The sequence below is a fragment of the Palaemon carinicauda genome, chromosome 22, assembly GCF_036898095.1.
Source record: "Palaemon carinicauda isolate YSFRI2023 chromosome 22, ASM3689809v2, whole genome shotgun sequence".
In the NCBI taxonomy this organism is placed as follows: Eukaryota; Metazoa; Arthropoda; class Malacostraca; order Decapoda; family Palaemonidae; genus Palaemon; species Palaemon carinicauda.
In genome coordinates this window covers 86,279,850-86,300,317 of record NC_090746.1, presented here as the reverse complement: position 1 = coordinate 86,300,317, position 20,468 = coordinate 86,279,850, and the positions used below count along the sequence as shown (strand labels likewise).

Here is a 20,468-nt window from a genome sequence, read left to right as displayed (position 1 = left end):
TTAGAGCATACGCTTTTAGCAGCGCACACGTACACGCAGTCACAGACGCAGACGCCAGTCTGGTCGTATGTTGGACGCTGACAGTCAAAGTTGATCCTTTCAACTAGTTGTCCCATCTTCGCAATCTGCGGGATACGCGTCTCCACTCATACGGACGCATGCTACACGCGATCAACTCTCGGCAAACAGGTCAATCTGAAATCCTAAGCAATCTAGACGCATGTGCCAGCCTGGACATTTACTGGATAAGGTCAGTCAGGTTTTTTCCGCGTCATGATAGACTAACAGTTGCTCCTTTGCGCCACTGACCGGACACGATGCTGTTGCCTCCTTGCAGCACGCTGTAGATTTACAACAGGCGAGACGTACACAGAGCGCTGTATCCACTCGACAAGGTGAACGCATACAGCACGCTGGCACCTTACGAGAATGCAAGCACATGTGACATTATAGTCGCATATTAGACGTATACAGTCAAGTCTTTTGCTCACAGCAGTATGGACAGACTGTTGTCTCGCCTCGCAGCTAACGCTTCCTCGCGTCAAGCTTTGACTTTAAATGTGTTGAACATTTGTTGGTACACACGATCAGGTCTTAACTTCACAGCATGAGGTTCATGTTGTTGATGCTTCTTTTCAGCAAGCCTAGCTTCAGTGTCGATTTCTTGCGACTGATCTGGATGGGTTTTGGGAGGAGGTCTAGATCTTGACTCTCTCTCTCACGACATGTTGAGCATATACAGCAGGCTCGAACCATACTGGACTCATGCTGGGACCATGCTGGGTGCATGCTGGAAGCATGTCATCAGTCCGTTTTTCGTGTGTCAGGATCACGAACACTTTATTTTAAACCATCAAGCTTTAGGTCTAGCTGCTTCCAGTATTTCGGAAGACCCCTATGATCTAGAGGGTTGTTCGAAGGAGACAGCTGAGGCTATCGCTTGTACAAAGGACCTTTGCCTCAAGGTTTTGCAACCCAAATAGGGTGTTTTATGGAGTGGTGTAGAGCTAAAGCTGGCTCTTCATTTGGTAACTCTAAGACAAGTAGCCTGTTTCTTCTTAGACCTTAGAAGAAAACACATTTTTTCCTCCTTGACCATCAAAGGGTACTGGAGTATGCGGACAGCTGTCTTCAGACGCAGAAGATTGGATCTATCAAATAAAGACCTTATAGATCTTCTCAGATCATTTGAGATGACTTGGAAGTGTCAGCAAGATGCGCCAGCCTGAAATTTAGGGGTCGTTTCTGGAATTTTGCGGTAGTGACAGATCTGAGCCTTTACACTTGGTTTCTTTTTTAAGGCCTAACTTTGGAGTCTTTCTGAGTAAGTCTACCATAGTTGAGAGTCAGTGAAGTTCACTCTTTTAGCAAGAACATGGACTTCACAATGGTTAAGCCATAGGCGCCTTGCAACCTGGATTCTTGGTCATTAACAAACGTCCTTCTCATCCATGGCCTAAACCTTTCGGGATCTCTATCCTCTCGAATTTGGTTTGTGAAGGGCTGCAAAGAGTTTTTTTTTTACCCGGTTAAAACGACGAAGTTTTATCGGGACAGGACCAAAGAAGTTAAGAGTCTATTCATGACTCTTTAGTGCACGGTCAAGAAGCCTGCGCTATCTATGTCTAAAATGCTCTATCATCTCGTATAGACTTTAATTACAAAAGTTCTTTCACACTGTTGTGTGACAGATCATAAGATGTCGAAAGAGTAAAGACTCATGAAGTGAGAGCTGTAGGAGCTTCTGTAACTTTTAAACTAAACTGTTCTCTGCAAAGCATCGCATATACAGCCTTGTGAAGGGGTAATCCTGTATTCGCCTTGCATTACTTAGACCGTATCCAGTCTCTTTATGAGGACGTCTACGTTTTGGGATCACTCGTAACAACGAGTGCAGTAGTAGGTGGGACATCCACCACTATATTTCCCTAAATTCCTAGTACCCCTGTTCTTCTCTTGGAACTGTTATACTGTATATGTTTTTTATAATTGTACGTGAAGATTGGTCGGCAATCTTCCGCAATCTTTGATCTAGTCAGGTGGTCATTTTGTTCCTAGAGAGTGCCCGGAACAAGGGTATTGGTTGAGGTCCTGTCATGTTATAGGTTATTGAACCGTTTAACAGCTCCTAGAGATCGTCAGCCCCCTGGGTGGACTGCTGGATCTCCTAAGGATAGCAGACAAAATGAGGCAAAGCATTGCTGTCAGCTTCCTTATCAGGTGAGAACCGCTTAAGTTGTTTATGTAACTCTTAAGTGAATTTCCAATTATATAGCTGTCCCTGACCCACCACCAAGGGTGTCAATCAGCCATTCTTATATAACCAGCGGGTAAGTTTCATGTTTAAAAATGTTATTTTCATAATAAAATAAATTTTTGAATATACTTACCCGCTGGTTATATAAGTTAAAAACCCACCCTCCTCCCCTCTAGAGACCATGGGGCATGGAAAATCTAAATTGGTTGAGTATAGTTCTACCTGTAGTACCGCGAGGGTGCTAGTGTACACCTGGCATATCCGTGATAGCCGCGCGAGATTTTTAATTTCCTGCCGGGTGTCCAGGGAATTTAGCCATTCTTATATAGCCAGCGGGTAAGTATATTCAAAAATTTATTTTATTATGAAAATAACATACTTACCCGGTAGTTATATAGGGTATAGCTATACGTCCCTGACGTCCGGCAGAAATTTCAAAATTCGCGGCAATCGCAGATTGGGTAGCCAGGTGTACCACCTGCGCGCCCCTATTTAGATACTTAGAACCATTCCATGATTCCTCAGATTTTCCCTGCCGGTCACGCCGGCAACATCGTTGGAATTTTCACTCGCTGTAACCTGTATAATTGCAGTCATCTTGGTGATGTACAATTTACTGTTTGGCTTTCGCTAGTTTGGCTTTATTTTAACTGAGAGTAGTGGTTGGGTTATGATCGATATGTTCATGACTTGAAAGGAGTAGGATTAGGAGTTTTTTCCACCTACTGAAAAAATAACGAACCTACTCTTAAAAACATGATGGCGGTAGGTAAACACTCCGCCAACTCTATGACGTCACAATCATATGACGTAATCTACGTAGTTACTACGTAGTATGACTTACATTTTCATTTCTTTTTCGATGCAGAGAATGGAAAGTAAAACTCTTCTTACAAACTGAAAGTAGTTAAGTTTTTTATAATATAAAGGAATATATTATTTCTAAGAATATATTTGTCCTATTAGTATTCTTTATTTAGATAATCATCGATCTATTTTCAAAGTATTAAATAAACTAGCGTACAGTTAAAGTTACGCTACGCAGTTCTCAGTCAATCGATACAGTATCACAAATTACTTTGTATCGTTATTTATGAAAAGTAAAATTCTACTTAAAAACCAAAGTATTTAAGTTCTTATAATATAAAAGGAATATATTATTTTTAAGAATATATTTGTCCTATGAGTATACTTTATTTAGAGAATCATCGATCTATTTTCAGAGTTTAAATAAACTAGCGTACTGTTAAAGTTACGCTACGTAGTTCTCAGACAATCGGTAGTCTCACAAATTACTTGCCATTGTTATTTCTAATATCAATAAAATAACCTATTGAATTCTCATTCAAGCCTTTGGTGGAAGATTAATATCTCTCGCAGCGGGCAGGTCTTATTAATAGATTACATTTAATTTACTTTCTTTTTACAAGGTAAAAGGTTTACATGTCTTTCCTTTGGTCTTACAGTATGTGAAAGAGTATTAAAAAGGGCAATTTTCAATGCTAAATTAGTGCAGTGATTTTAATCAGTCAGTGGAGGGTGCGTCTGCTTGAACCTGTCGTTATCCTAGCCTTAGACCTCTTCCAAGCTCCCCAACCCCTGGGAGAAGGAATGTTGATCGGCGAAAGGAAACGAGGGGCGTTAGCGCTCAAGCAGACGTCCCTTCGAGCGTTCCTGTTGTCGCTTCCCAGGATGTTCGCCCTCGCCTTAGGTAAGGCGAGGTAAAAGTGTTATCTTCACTGTGTTGGCTCAGCTCACAGACAGGGCTGGCGTCTTACGTATTTCACTTCCTTCTAGATAAATAAGCTAGCGTCAAGAAGGACGCCGAGCGTTAAGGAATGGCCTACATCACGCCAAGCGTTGAGTAGGTGGAAATCATGACACGTAACACCGAGCGTGACGTCATCGAGCTTCCAGCAGGAGACATGCGTGACGTCATCGAGCTTCCAGCCGGAGACAAGCGTGACGTCATCGAGCTTCCAGCAGGAGACAAGCGTGACGTCATCGAGCTTCGCGCTCTTTAAACGGCGTAGAAAGCCAGCGTGACGTCATCGAGATTCCAGTAGGACGTCGAACGTCCAGCACTACTAACGATGATGTAAGAGTTTGACACGATGTTTGGAACTGGGTGCAACTTCTTTGTCTCTCTTATTGAATGAGCGAATGTTCTAGACGCGAACGTCATAGTTCCGAGCATCTGAATCGCGAACATCATAGTTCCGGGCATCTTAATCGCGAACGTCTGAATCGCGAGCGCCATTGTTCCGAAAGTCACGTGGCGCTGAACGTCAAGCAGTTGCATGGCGTCAAGCAGTTGCATGGCGTCAAGCGTCCTGCAGTTGGACTTGACGTAGAGTGTCAAGCGGTTAAACAGGACGTCAAGCGTCAAGCAGTTACGTGACGTCGAGCGTCAAGCAGTTGGACGTGATGCCGAGTGTCAAGCATAGTTCCGAGCGTCTAAATCGCGAGCGTTTAGTCGTGAGAGTCTAAACTGCGAACGTCATTGTTCCGAGAGTCATGTGGCGCCGAGCGTCAAGCAGTTGCATGGCGTCTAGCGTCCAGCAGTTGGACTTGACGTCGAATGTCTAGTAGTTAGATGTGATGCTGAGCGTCAAGCAGTTGCATGGTGTCAAGCATCCAGCAGTTGGACTTGACGTCGGGTACCAAGCTTGACGCCGAGCATCTAGCAGTTAGACGTGACGCCGAACGTCAAGCAGTTAGACGGGACGTCGAGCATCGGTACTCGGATGTCGTGATTACACCAGTCTAGCCGAACGTCTTAGTTCCGATCGTAATGACCGCGAGCGTCTAGCGTTGGAACATAGTTATACCAGACGCTATAACTGAAAATATACAAAGAAAAATATTAACTGGAAGAATTATTTTCACACCAAGGCCCGCATGTACAGACTCTTGGTGTCTAATGGAGGGCGAGAAATAAACCCCCCAAAAGTAAGTAAAAGTTAGTAATGATCTTGGACCCATTGAGGACAGAATTACAGGACCTTAAGGAGTTAACTCCTAGGAAATAATACGTCTCTACCTCGGTTAGAGACTTGTAGGAAGAAGGGATCGATGCTCACCTTTCCCTTATTTATCTTTTAGAGGAATTCTCGTAGAAGATCCTAAGTTCCTTCATCTAGCGTTGGAACATAGTTATACCAGACGCTGTAACTGAAAATATTCAGAGAAAAATATTAACTGGAAGAATTATTTTCACACACCAACGCCCGCCTGTACAGACTCTTGGTGTCTAATGGAGGACGAGAAATAAACCCCTAAAAGTAAGTAAAAGTAAGTAATGATCTTGGACCCATTGAGGCCAGAATTACAGGACCTTAAGGAGTTAACTCCTAGGAAATAATATGAGACTTGTAGGAAGAAGGGATCGACGATCACCTTTCCCTTATTTATCTTTTAGAGGAATTCTCGTAGGAGAAGATCTTAAGTTCCTTCATCCTTCGGTTGACATAGAAACTCATGAGAGTTTTTTCTGAAGGGTTTCCGAATTATTTTGTGCCTGCTGCTCCTCGTTCCCCACCTTCAGAGTTTATGCTAGGGAAGGTGTCGAAGGAGTCTCTGTTTACAAAGATGGTGCTGTCCCGATCATCTTATAGAGCTTTGAGGATGATGGGAGACTGGATACAATCCAAGAATATCCAGGGTATACTGTTTTTCCCTTTTCCCTCGGCTAAATTGGCCTCCAGATCTAGTGTTTGGTTCGAGACGGGAGAAATTCTCAGCTTGGGAGTTCCTACCTCTGCCCAAGGAGATTTTTCGAGTCAAGTAGACGCTCTGCGTCAGATGGCCTTGAGAAGGACCAAATACTCTGGTCAACGTCAGAGCTTGATCATCCTCTCAAAGGCGTCTTCAATGCTTTCAAAGTATTCTTTTTCCTTGACCGAACTCTGGGATCCTTGGGGAAGAAGGTTTCTGCCTTGAAGGATGTGGACACTGATAGTCTCAGCCTCATTATGTCAAGCATGGATAAAGCCTTAAAGAACAGTTCCAATGAGTTAGCAGCCCTTTTCTCAGCAGGGGTCTTTAAGAAAAGAGCCCAAATGTGTTCTTTTCTGACCATGGGGTTACACCCATTTAGAAGTCAGAATTGGGGTACACACTCACCCTTTTTCTTCCTCTCTTCTTCCTCAAGAGTTGTTCAAAGAGGTCTCTTTCACTTTAGCCCTAAAGGTCACACAGGATTTGGTTTCTAAATCAGCAAGAAAGGTTCTGCATACTTTTTATCTCTAAACCGCACAGACAACAGTAGGAGCCAGACTAAACAACTTCTGGCGAGTCTGCGAGAGGAGAGGAATAGACCTTTGGTCAGTACTATTTCTAAAGGAGGGATGCAGATTATTTTTGCTAGTGAAACCTCCTTTAATAGTAACTCCGTTAGACCTCTCTGCCAGATACAGAGAGGAGCCAAAGAGACAGGCTATGCAACATCAAATGTCTCTCTTCTTGGAGAAGGAGACTATTGACCAGTCCTGGATTTAAGTGCTCTTAACTCCTTCGTTCAGAAGACAAAGTTCTCCATGAAGACTTTGATATCAGTCCTAGCAGCAGTAAGGAAGGACGATTGGATGGTCTCTTTAGACCTCTAGGATGCTTTCTTCCACATCTTCATCCATCCGAACTTCATGCAATACCTGAAGGTTCGTGTATAGGAGGAAGTTGTCCAGTTTTGGTCTCTGTTTCGGCCTAAGCACCACCCCTCAATAGAGGGTGTGTCTGCTAGGACCTGTCGTTCTTCTAACCATAGACCTTTTCCAAGCTCCCCAAACCCTAGGAGAAGGAATGTCGACCATAGACCTCTTCCAAGCTATTCAACCCCTGGGAGAAGGAATGTTAAATGTTCTAACCATAGACCTCTTCCAAGCTCCCCAACCCCTGGGAGAAGGAATGTCGACTATAGATCTCTTCCAAGCTCCCCTACCCCGGGGAGAAGGAATGTCGAACGACAAAAGGAAACGAGATGCTTTAGCTTCCGAGCCCGCGAGGAGCGAGCATACCTATTGACGCCTTCGGATGACGCAGTGCCCAGACGAGGCTGGTGTCAAGCTTCTAGACCTCTGGAAAGGAAGATGGATACGGTCAATCAGCGTCCTATCATGACACCGCAAGCTACTGGTTGTAGGCTTTAAAGCAGTCCTGAGCGATTTCATTCTACCGAAGAAAGCTCTCCTGCCAAACGTCCTTCAAGGACGTCGGCAACTGTCAAGAAATGTCTAACTCACCCAGTTGCAGGACAGTTGTCTGAGCCTGGCATGACCTCGGTTCTTGCTCCTCCTCCACCATCAGTCTGGATATCATCCTCAGGACGCTCTGCACGCTCTTTAAACGGCGTAGAAAGCAGACTTGTGGTAGACGTGACATCTGTATCACAACAAGTGATCCCTAGTTTTAATATGCTGCAAGATATACAACAGAAACTTGCTCATGCAAGTTTTTCAGCCTGCGGACAACAAGAGAATAGAAGGCCTGGACCCTAAGCATCTAGAAGCTTCACACTTGGACGCCAAGCGTCGTAAGGCTTATAGTCGAGAGGTTCCTGACGACGAACGTCTTTACAACTCCATCGTTAAATGGCGTGTTTCAGCCGCTTTAACCAAAAGGAGTCAAGCGGCCAGACGTGATGTCGAGCGTCCAGCAGGACGTGACGTCGAGCGTCCAGCAGGACGTGACGTCGAGCGTCCAGCAGGACGTGACGTCGAGTGTCCTGCAGGACGTGACGTCGAGCGTCCTGCAAGGCGTGACGTCGAGCGTCAAGCGGGACGCGACGTCGAGCATCAAGCGGAACGCGACGTCGAGCGTCAAGCAGCTCGTGACGTGGACGTGTACGCTTTCCCCCGTTCAATATTCATTACAGAGTGATGCAAAAAGTTTGGGTCACACGAAGGGACCAGATTGACTCTTGTGGCCCACTTTTGGCCCTCAAGAGAGTGGTTCACAGAGGTTCTGGAATGGATGGTAAACACTCCAAGAAGTTTTTCATTAAGAGTAGTTTTACTGATAACCCCACTTGGAAAGTTACCATCAACAAGCTCTAAGCTCTTCATCTAACTGTCTTCAGATTATCGGAAAACTCACAAGAGCTAGAGGTTTTTCGAAGGAGGCAGCTAGGGCTATTGCAAGAGCAAGAAGGATGTCTACCTTCTAGGTTTACCAATCCCAGTAGGAAGTTTTTAGAGAGTGGTGCAGAGTCAACTCTTTCCTCACTCAGTACCTCTATAACTCAGATTGCTGACTTCCTGTTATATCTTCAAAGGAACGTAATTTTTTCATCCTCTACCATCAAGGGATACAAGAGTATGTTAGCAACTGTATTCAGGCCAACACTTGGTCCTTTCCTATGTTAAAGACCCACAGGGACTTCTCAAATCGTTCGAAACATCAAAGCAATAGTTCCAGGATTCACCAGCTTGGAATCTGGATATAGTCCTGAAGTTCATTAAGAGTGACAGGTTTGAGCCCTTGCATTCAGCTTCATTTAAGGACCTCACGATGAAGACTATTTTTAGTCCGTCTGGCGACAGCTAAAAGAGTCAGTGGGATTCATGCTTTTAGTGAAAACAGTGGTTTTCTCGAGATACAAAGCTATCGGCTCATTGCAGTTAGGCTTTCTCGGCAAGAGTGAACGCTCTTCTCAACCTTGGCCCGTGGCTTTTGAGTTTCCGAACCTTTCGGATGTAGTTGGGGAGGAGTTGGAGAAGGGTCCTGTGTCCAGTAAGATCCCTGAAGTTCTTCCTGGACTGAACTGAAAAGTTGTGAGGCAAGACAGAAGCTCTTTGGTGCTTGGTGTAGAAGCCCTCGTTTCAGAGGTCGAAGAATGCACTTTCATTCTTCATCAGGCTCTAGAGACTAGAGGCATGGAAGATCTGAGGAATCATGGAATGGTTCTAGGTATCTCGCTAGGGGCGCGCAGGTGGTCCACCTGGCTACCCAATCTGCGATTGCCACGAATTTTGAAATTTCTGCCGGACGTCAGGGACGTATAGCTATATATATAACTACCGGGTAAGTATGTTCAAAAATTTATTTTATAATGAAAATATTTTTAATAAATCAATCTGGTATATGCTACTGTTTTAGGTTGTATTTCATCAATGCAGATGTTTTGTCCGTAACATGATTACAGTCTTTGGTTATGTTCATGGTCATAACCACTGAAAAGTTTACTTGGTATGTAATGATTAGCCTTTCAGAGAGAATATCCTAGATTTTTTTTATATAGTGCACAGTAGATAGAAATGCATAAACTGCTAAAACATTTAATCATTTAATAAACTTTTATTTTCATTCCATGATTTGTGAAAATCCTATTTTGCTTAGAGATTTAGTAAAGAACTAATTAACATGGAAATAATGCATGTTTTAGAATATTACCTTAACTCTTCTGAATATTAACACCTAAAATAAGCAACTATTCTCACATTAACAGAGCTTCCTTTTTTCTTTTGTATTGTTAACTAGGGATATTTTGAATATTGAATGCTGACCTTCATGGAGGATAAAAGCAAAAATGCAAATATTTTTTATATAGTAAACTTATCAAAGTTATTTTAAAGTTTGAACATAGGTTAAAAGATTTCTCTTCACAGGTATGTTGCAGAGTGATCCCTTTGACATCCACATGGTTTCATACACAGCATGGATGACTTTGCCCATCTTCATTTGGTTTCTCCACCTTCCAGTTTACCGTTAGTAAATTATAAAATATTTTTTCGATATTTGATGTTTGTTTAATTTGCATTAATTAATGTTGAAAGAGTGATATATACAGGTTTTACGTTATATGAACTTTTTGAGCATTCATATAATAAATTGGAATGTAGATTAAAGTTATGGAAATTTTAAGTATACCCATCACAGAAGCTCCAAATATGAGTGGTGTCATCATATTTAACCCAATTCTTTCATTGCTTTTGTCTTTTACAAAGAAGGGAAATGCATTCAGTGTTTTTATTATATTTTAACTTCCTTCTGATCCTGCTCTTCTTCGGTATCATATACAGTACTTAAATATCTGGGATATCTTATTGGGCTTTTATCATACTATCATTATTACTAGCCAAGCTACAACTCTAATTAGTAAAGCAGAATACTACAAATCGAAGGGCTCCAACAAAGAAAGCACCCTTGTCTGGAAAGGAATTAGAGAAGTACCCAATAAACTATAAATGAAAAATAAAATATATATATATATATATATATATATATATATTTATATACTGTATATATATATATATATATATATATATATATATATATATATATATATATATATGTATATGTATATATATATATATATATATATATATATATATATATATATATACTGTATATATATATATATATATATATATATATATATATATACTGTATATATATATATATATATATATATATATATATATATATATATATATATATACTGTATATATATATATATATATATATACTGTATATATATATATATATATATATATATGTATATATATATATATATATATATACTGTATATATATATATATATATATATATATACTGTATATATATATATATATATATATATATATATATATATATTTACATATATAAATATACATATGTATGTATGTATGTATATATATATATATATATATATATATATATATATACAGTATATATATATATATATATATATATATATATATATACAGTATATGTATATATATATATATATATATATATATATATATATATATATATATATATATATATATATATATATATATGTATGTATGTATATATATATATATATATATATATATATATATATATAATATATATATATATATATATATATATATATATATATACATATATATATATATATATACATATATATATATACACACACACACATAAAAGATACATACATACTAACAGCATGTGTGCGGAGGGAGAAGGAGGGAGGAAGGGAAGGAGAGAGACTTGAATGGTACACGTTCGTTACACTATTTACACTGTTGCTTATACTATGTATCATAACGCTTAAACTTTAAATTTACATAAATGAAATTAGCTTACACCTACACTTAATTTTAAAATAAATTTTAATCTTATCTTATTTTCTATTTTTTTTTTTCTGTTCCTCACTTGTCTTGGCTGTCACCTTCACTTGTAGGTCTTTTATAAAAAACCTATCTTAGGTGGTTTGTTTCTGTCTCCCTTTCAAGATATTGCGGAAACGACTCAGGCAAGTGTCGATGTAATAAGCTGAAGTACGACTACAAGACAATTTTTTCGTGTGTGTGTTTTCTATAAAATCAGACACATCCAGCCACTTAGCCAACACTTCCTTGATCTCCTTTGAAGAAAGGAGATCCTGAAAGAAGCCTACTTTCAGGTCCCAATTCATCCTGCTTCAAGGAAGTACCTAAAGTTTCCCTTTCAAGACAAAATTTTCCAGTTTGCAGTTTTATGCCTCTGCCTATCAACTGCCCCTCAGGTTTTCACCAGAATTTTTCCTATGTCTCAGCCTGGGCTCATGCCTTGGGCATCAGGGTTTTGAGCTATATTGATGACTTGTTTCTCATAACAGAATCCTGACCTCTTCTGTTGAGGCACAGGGATAAACTCCTAGATCTTTGCAAGGAGTGAAGGATCCAACTGAAACTGGACAAGTCCAGCCTCGTCCATCAACAATCCATCAGTTACCTAGTTATTGACATCTCAGTCAAAGCCAGAGCGTTTTCATCTGCCGACAGGCTCGTGAGATTCAGGGAAATAGCAGAAACCTTTCTGAAAGGGAAGCCATTTCCTGCACACACTTGGCAGAAACTTCTAAGCCATTACTCCTCTTTGGAGAAACTCTTCCCCTTGAGGAGAATGCATCTTCGCTCTGTGTACTGGGTTCTGAAGAGCCAGTAGTTGCAGGCTTCTGACCACCCTGCAACCCTGCTGTCGGTGCCCCAGGAGGTTGTGGCATATCTCTATTGGTAGCTCAGAGAGTAGAACCTGTTAGCAGGAGCCCCCCTTCAGGCTTCTCCCCCACAATTCCTTCTGTTCTTGGATGCTTCTTGCCAAGGGTGGGGTACTTATCTGGGAAGGAAGCAAATCCCCGGGCTTATAACCAGAAGAGGACAAGGCCTGGAGATGAAAGCTGTGCAACTAGTGTTACTCCACTCCTCAGAGACTGAAAGGTCACTCCGTGGTGCTGGTGAGCGACAACTCCACGGTAGTGACCTATCTCTGTAAACAAGGAGGTGCAGCCTCTCTCCTGCTATGCCAACTAGCAGTAGAGATACTTAGGTGGGCACAGACCAAAGCAATCTCTCTCTTGGTGAGATTCATCTCTGGGAATAGGAGCATGATTGCTGACCATCTGAATCAATCAGGGACAACAGTTGGTTCAGAATGCTTCCACTAGTGACAAAGATACTTTTGACTTTCCCCAACATGTTCGTCACTCGCCTGAATCACAAACTCCCAGTGTATTGCTCACCAGTCCCAGACCAAGTTGCAGTAATAGAAGATGCTTTATAGCAACCATGGGACAGACTAGACTTTTATGCCTTTCCGCCATTTTGTCTGATTCATCAGAGCCCGAACAGAGCCCGAACATCCCAGGAAGTCAGAGTAATGCTAGTAGCTCCAAAGTGACCAGCAGCAGAGTGGTATTCAGACCTGTTGGAACTTCTGTGAACTTCCAGAATGGCCAAACCTACTACGATAATCACACATAAGAAAGTTCCATGATGCAGTGCATTGTCTGTCACTTCATGGTTTGAGACTATCCAGCATCTCTGAAAAAAAGCCTTTCCAAGTCCAACTGCAAAACAACTTTCCAAATATCTCTGAAAGTTGTCCACAGTAATCTATCTGGCCAAGTGGAAAATCTTCTGTGGTTGTTATCACAGGGGGATATTGCTCCACTCGAGGGAACTATTCCCCTGATTGTAGAATTTTTGCTATTCTTGAGAAATAAAAGCTCTCTTTCAGTCACTGCAGTAAAAGACTCGCTGTGGTAAAAGATTACCACTTGGCTTTGAGCCAAGTTTTCAAACTAAAAGGGCTTGACATCTCCTCTTCATGGGAACTCTCAGATCTCATCTGGAGTTTCAAGCAGACTTGTCCTCCTTGAGAACTCAAACCCCCTTCCTTGGACATGACTAAGGTTCTCAGGGCCTAAAGGAAAGCCTCTAAGAACCCATGCATAAAGTCATAAACAGCAACGTTACATTGAAGATCATCTTCCTCTTTGCCTTAGCTTCGGCCAAGGAAATAAGCAAACTATGTGGTCTATCTTATCTTGCATCACATTCCAGAGGGTGGAAAGAATTATCCATATCAATTTTTCCTAAATTTGTGGCCAAAACACAGAATCCGATTGAAAACGATATCAGATTTGACTTTCTCATATCTCTCAAATAGGTAACTGGTGACCCTGATGACATTTTTCTGTCCCGTGAGAGCAGTTAAAAAATATCTAAAAGAGAACAGCATATCTTAGGCCTAAAATCTCCCATTTGTTCATGAGCACAGGTTGCTCCATAAAGCAAGTATCCAAAAACAAAATTTCATATTGGTTGAGAGAAACAATCATGAGAGCTTATAAATCCTTGGGAGAAGTGTCGCTTGAGGCCCCTCATTCAGCCCCTGATATCTGTGGTCTTGCCGCAACCCTATCGTTTCGCAGAAACCACTCTGTAGCACAAGTTGTCAAAGCTGGTGTTAGAAAAAACTAACCACTTTTACAGACTATTATGTTAGAGAATGTATTCGCAGGTCCCTAGACAGTTTCTCTTTAGGGCTCTTTAGGGCCTTCTGTTGCAGCATAACACATAATCTAATCATGCGCTCTTATGAGTCATGTAACCGTTTTATCAAAGGCATCAGTTATTCTCGGCTTTAAAAGGGTATGTAATGTGTATCAAGGAGAATGGGGATCGTTATTGGACTTGAAGCCTTCGCTTGGATCTCACCTTAATACAAATAAGAATGCCATATTTTTCAGTTATCATTGATGATATACAGTATTGGATATATTCTGTATGTGACGATGATCATGTAGCTTTACCTCTGGCACTAGACATACAGTATCCTCTTGGATTGAACGTATGCTTTTACCCCTTCATGAGCTGGCTACACAGTTCAAATTTATCCACTTTTGATCTTTTGTTAGTACCTAATAATAATCGTATCTATTAGAGAGGAAGGGCATACATCTTAATGGAGACTTCCTCCCACCCAAGGAAGACTCCCATGTGTTGATGCGAAAGTATCTGCGTAGGAATAAACTACAAATTTTTTAAAACCATTTATATTTTTCCTGGCTATACAAACCTGAGTCATCACAGATCCTACCTCAACTGCCCCACAAGTCTTTCGATCAGGAGAGAGTGAAGAGCGTCATGCGATGGCTCCCTGCACTCTCATGCGCTGTGGTTACTGGCACTTAGCAACTGTAATGCAAAGCAGTCAAACGCCTTTTTCTTTGATTTCCTGGTCGTAGAGAAACAAAATTAGGAATAGCCCATATAAATGACTCGGGTATGTATAGCTATGAAAAATACAAATTATTTTGAAATGGACAAGGAGAAGCCAAAATGGAGAAATATAAATTAGATAGATTTTGTTCTTAGTGAAGAAGTTAATTTAGTTGAAGATGTAACAGTTTTAAACAAGTTAAAGTGAAGCGATCATATAATCGTGAGAAGCAAAATATTTTTAGATCTAAAAAGAGAGATAAACTAATTTTCAATATTTAACTTAGCCGGTGATTATATAAGCTGCAGCTCTGCTGCTCGACAGAAAACTCTACGTAAAAAATCCGCCAGCGATCGCTATGCAGGTAGGGGGTGTACTTCAACAGCGCCATCTGTCGTGCAGGTACTCAGTACTCATTGTAAACAAAGAACTCAAATTTTCTCTCTGTCGTGCTACCGGCAAGACCTACTAATTCGCTGTTGCTAACTGGATTTGTTTTCACAACTATTTGGTGAAGTACACGTTTCTAGTTTTGAGCTTTCGCTGTGCAGGCTTTCTCTTCAATAAATCCTTGCATTCTTTTTTTGATATCGGATTATTTGTTGATGACTTTGGATAGTTTTTGAATTCCCCTTTGACCAATTCAAAATGGCTGACCTTTCTCAAGTCCCTAAATTCAGGAAGTGTAATGCTAGGGACTGTTCAAGGCGTCTTCCGAAGGCCTCTATCGATCCTCACACCGTTTGTTCCAATTGTCGGGATAAAACCTGTCAATTGGAAGATCGATGTGAGGAATGCGTTGGGCTTTCGGAATTCGATTTTATCGAATTCCAGAAATATACACGTAGGCTAGAGAGAGATAGAGTCAGGAGAAGTTCATCTCGTTCCGTTGATTTTTCCTCTCCTCATGCCCCACAACCTATTCCTTCCCCTGTAGTGGTTGCTCCTAATCCCCCTTCTGGCACTCAGGAACCTTCGATGGCAGATATGATGCGTGCCATCCAAGCTCTGGGTGAGAGAGTTGAGTCCTTGGCTAGTGACCGTAACCAGCTCATGGCGGACGTCAAGGAGCTGAAGTGTAAGAGTGCAGTGGGAAGTGATAAAGTGAGTGATAGTGTTGTGGATAGTGTTGCGCTTGAGGGTTCGTCTGTTCGTGCCTGTCGTCCTCCTAGTCCGGGACCTCTTGCAAGCTCCCAAGTCCAGGGGAGAAGCAATGTCGTACGACCAAAGGGTTCGAGAGGCTTTAATCAGCGAACAGACGTTCCCTCCGTGGTTTCGGGCGTATCTACCCAAGATCGCCCCACCCACACAGAGACGAGAGAGCCCATTTATTCCTCGTCTGCGGAAGAGGTTTCTCGTAAGAAACCATGGACCAAGGTCTCACGACCTCTTAAGCGCAAGTCGGTCCCTTCCGCGCAAGTCCAACGGCCCAGTTGTAGCCACTGGGTCAGTTCGGACTCGCTGCAGTCTTCCGATGACTGCTCACCTCCTAAGAGAGGCAAAGCGGTACCGCCTCAGGCAGTTACACCGTCTGTCGCCGCACCTGCTCCTGCAGACCCTAAGTGGTCTTTGCTGCAGACCATGCAGTACCAATTAACGTCTCTGATGCAGGACTTTCGTGCGGAGAAGGTTGCTGCTGCACCAACCTCTTGCCTACAACCAACCACGGTTGTGCGTCCTGTGGACGCTGAGGCGACCTTCTTGCGCACTCCAGCTGAGAGAGTCCCGCCACCCATGCGTTCCAGTGTACCCTGCCAGCCGCATGTTGACGTTCAGCGACGCACGGAACCTTCCGTTGACGTTCGCGAGGTACAACAACCGTCAAAGTTGTTTTGTTTTGACGCGGTGCGTCAACCTCCGCAACCCAGTGTGGTTGCCTCTGCTCGCCCACATCAGACTAGACAGTCTGGAGTAGACGCTGTGCGTCCCCGCGCTGCTATGGTTGTTGCCAGCTCACAGACTGGGCAACAGTTCCATGACGTTGCGTCCGGTTCAGTCACGCGTGCACCCGTGCGACCGGACTCAGCTGACCAGCCGATACCTACTCCATTGCCGCTTCCTCCTCAATTCTCGGATGATGGACTCTCTGATGATGACGATGCGGCACACGTTGATGAACCACATTCGGACCTTGACGAGCCCAAGTCCACGCAACCCTCTTTGGACTTTAGAAAAGTTCTTGCTCTGTTCAAAGAGATGTTTCCGGACCAGTTTGTGTCTGTGGCTCCACGCTCTCCTCCGTCAGAGTTTGCTTTAGGTACGCAGTCATCCTCGCCTGCCTTTACGAGACTCGTCCTCGCACGCTCGTCCAAGAGAGCTTTACGAGTTTTAGGAGATTGGATGCAGTCCAGAAAGAGTCTAGGGAAGACAGCCTTTACGTTTCCCCCTGCTAAACTCTCTTCCAGATCGAGCGTCTGGTATGCCACGGGAGAAGTTCTCAGCTTGGGAGTTCCTGCCTCTGCCCAGGGCGACTTCTCAAGTCTTGTAGACTCTCCCCGCAGGCTAGCCATGAGACGCTCTAAGATATGCTGGTCACCTTCGGACCTAGACCATCTGTTGAAAGGAGTTTTTAGAGCCTTCGAGGTCTTCAACTTTTTGGACTGGTGTCTGGGAGCTTTGAGCAGGAAGATCTCCCCGACTGAGAAGGAATCTTCCTTGCTCATCATGTCCTGCATGGACAAGGCCATACGTGACGGATCTAGTGAGCTTGCGGCATCGTTCGTATCCGGAGTCCTCAGGAAGCGTGAGAACCTTTGCTCTTTCCTGTCAGCTGGAGTGACACCGTGTCAAAGATCAGAACTTCTGTTTGCTCCTCTCTCTAAGTGCCTTTTTCCAGAGGACTTGATTAAGGAGATTGCTGCTTCTTTGATTCAGAAAGACACCCATGACCTGGTTGCGTCCTCTGCCCGCAAAGCCACCCCTTTGCCTACCTTGTCAAGACCAAGGATGGACACTCCAGCGTCCAGATTTATTCCGCCCTTTCGTGGCAGAGCCTCCAGCAGAGGAGGTGCTCGTGCCGAAGGGAGACGTGGGAAGAAGAAAGGAACCAAGTCCTTTAAAGGCAGAGTCTGACTGCCACCTTCTTCAGACAGCAGTGGGAGCCAGACTCAAGAACTTCTGGCAGACCTGGGAGAAGAGAGGCGCAGATGCACAATCTGTGAAGTTGCTCAGAGAGGGGTACAAGATACCGTTTGTACGAAAACCCCCTCTAGCAACGTCTCCCATCGATCTCTCTCCCAGGTACAGAGAGGAAGACAAGAGACGAGCATTGAAACAGGTGGTGTCTCTCTTGCTAGAAAAGGGAGCGGTAGTCAAAGTCCTGGACCATCAAACCCCGGGCTTCTACAACCGTCTCTTCTTAGTGGTAAAGAAGACAGGAGGGTGGAGGCCGGTGCTAGACGTCAGTGCGCTGAATGTCTTTGTCACAAAGCAGACGTTCGCCATGGAGATCACAAAGTCCGTTCTAGCAGCGGTCAGAAAGGAAGACTGGATGGTCTCTTTAGACCTAAGGGACGCATACTTTCACGTCCCCATCCACCCAGACTCCCAACCTTTTCTGAGATTCGTTTACGAAAAGGTTGTCTACCAGTTTCAAGCCCTGTGCTTTGGCCTAAGCACAGCTCCTCTTGTGTTTACGAGGCTGATGAGGAATATAGCCAAATTCCTTCATTTAGCGGACATCAGAGCCTCCCTCTATTTGGACGACTGGCTTCTAAGAGCTTCTTCCAGTCATCGCTGTCTGAAGGATCTAAAGTGGACTCTAGATCTGACCAAGGAATTGGGTCTCCTGGTCAATATGGAAAAGTCTCAAGTGGTCCCATCCCAAACTATTGTGTATTTAGGGATGGAGATTCACAGTCAAGCTTTTCGGGCTTTTCCGTTGGCCCCCAGAACAAGTCAAGCCCAGTTATGCATCCAGAACATGCTGAAGAAGGAACGATGTTCAGTCAGGCAGTGGATGAGTCTGATAGGGACACTATCATCCCTGGAACAGTTCGTATCGTTAGGAAGACTACACCTCCGTCCTCTTCAATATCACCTAGCGGTTTACTGGAAAAAGGACAAGACGCTAGAAGCGGTCTCGATCCCCATTTCCGAGAAGATGAAGTCTTCCCTGACTTGGTGGAAGGACAGTATCAGCCTCAGAGAGGGTCTGCCCCTGGCTGTTCAGACTCCCAACCACGTTCTCTTCTCGGACGCATCGGACACGGGCTGGGGCGCGACATTAGACGGTCGGGAATGCTCGGGAACTTGGAACTCGAGTCAAAGGACAATGCATATCAACTGCAAGGAGCTACTGGCAGTTCATCTGGCCTTGAAAAGCTTCAAGTCTCTCCTTCAAGGCAAAGTGGTGGAGGTGAACTCGGACAACACCACGGCTTTGGCGTACATCTCCAAGCAAGGAGGGACCCACTCTATGACGTTGTACGAGATCGCAAGGGACCTCCTCACCTGGTCAAAAGATCTAAACATTTCTCTAGTAACGAGGTTCATCCAAGGCAACTTGAATGTCATGGCAGATTGCCTCAGTCGGAAGGGACAAATCATTCCTACAGAATGGACCCTACACAAGGATGTGTGCAAGAGACTGTGGGCCACATGGGGCCAGCCTACCATAGATCTCTTCGCAACCTCGATGACCAAGAGGCTCCCAATATATTGCTCACCAATCCCGGACCCAGCAGCAGTTCATATAGATGCCTTTCTCCTAGATTGGTCACATCTAGACCTATATGCATTCCCCCCGTTCAAGATTGTCAACAAGGTACTGCAGAAGTTCGCCTCTCACGAAGGGACAAGGTTGACGTTAGTTGCTCCCCTCTGGCCCGCGAGAGAATGGTTCACCGAGGTACTTCGATGGCTAGTGGACGTTCCCAGAACTCTTCCTCTAAGGGTGGACCTTCTACGTCAGCCACACGTAAAGAAGGTACACCAAGGCCTCCACGCTCTTCGTCTGACTGCCTTCAGACTATCGAAAGACTCTCGAGAGCTAGAGGCTTTTCGAAGGAGGCAGCCAGGGCGATTGCTAGAGCAAGGAGGACATCCACTCTTAGAGTCTACCAATCGAAGTGGGAAGTCTTCCGAAACTGGTGCAAGTCAGTATCAGTATCCTCGACCAGTACCTCTGTAACTCAAATAGCTGACTTCCTTTTATACCTGAGGAAAGAGAGATCTCTTTCAGCTCCCACTATCAAGGGTTACAGAAGCATGTTGGCATCAGTCTTCCGTCACAGAGGCTTAGATCTTTCCAACAACAAAGATCTACAGGACCTCCTTAAGTCTTTTGAGACCACGAAGGAGCGTCGTTTGGCTACACCTGGTTGGAATTTAGACGTGGTACTAAGATTCCTCATGTCAGAAAGGTTCGAGCCGCTACAATCAGCCTCCTTTAAAGATCTCACTTTAAAGACACTTTTCCTGGTTTGCTTAGCCACAGCTAAAAGAGTCAGTGAGATTCACGCCTTCAGCAGGAACATCGGATTTTCATCTGAAACGGCTACATGTTCTTTACAACTTGGTTTTCTAGCCAAAAACGAGCTACCTTCTCGTCCTTGGCCGAAATCGTTCGATATTCCAAGCCTATCAAATATGGTTGGAAATGAACTAGAAAGAGTCTTATGCCCTGTTAGAGCTCTTAAGTTCTATTTAAGACGAACTAAACCTTTACGAGGACAGTCAGAAGCTTTATGGTGTTCTGTTAAGAAACCATCTTTGCCTATGTCAAAGAATGCTT

The 20,468-nt window shown here is 43.3% G+C and overlaps 1 protein-coding gene across 4 annotated transcripts in view; it reads left to right on the top strand.

The window, feature by feature from the left end:
- Nucleotides 1-20,468, top strand: part of LOC137616583 (uncharacterized) — a 229,293-nt gene that overhangs the window by 116,287 nt on the left and 92,538 nt on the right. For 3 of the 4 annotated variants that reach the window (XM_068346466.1, XM_068346465.1, XM_068346468.1), the window contains one exon: nucleotides 9,862-9,960. In XM_068346466.1, the coding sequence (XP_068202567.1) occupies nucleotides 9,911-9,960 (50 nt within the window). In that variant the 5' untranslated portion in view covers nucleotides 9,862-9,910. Of the gene's footprint in view, nucleotides 1-9,423; nucleotides 9,443-9,861; nucleotides 9,961-20,468 lie in introns of those variants that run through there. The other variant, XM_068346467.1, reaches the window with a different exon arrangement.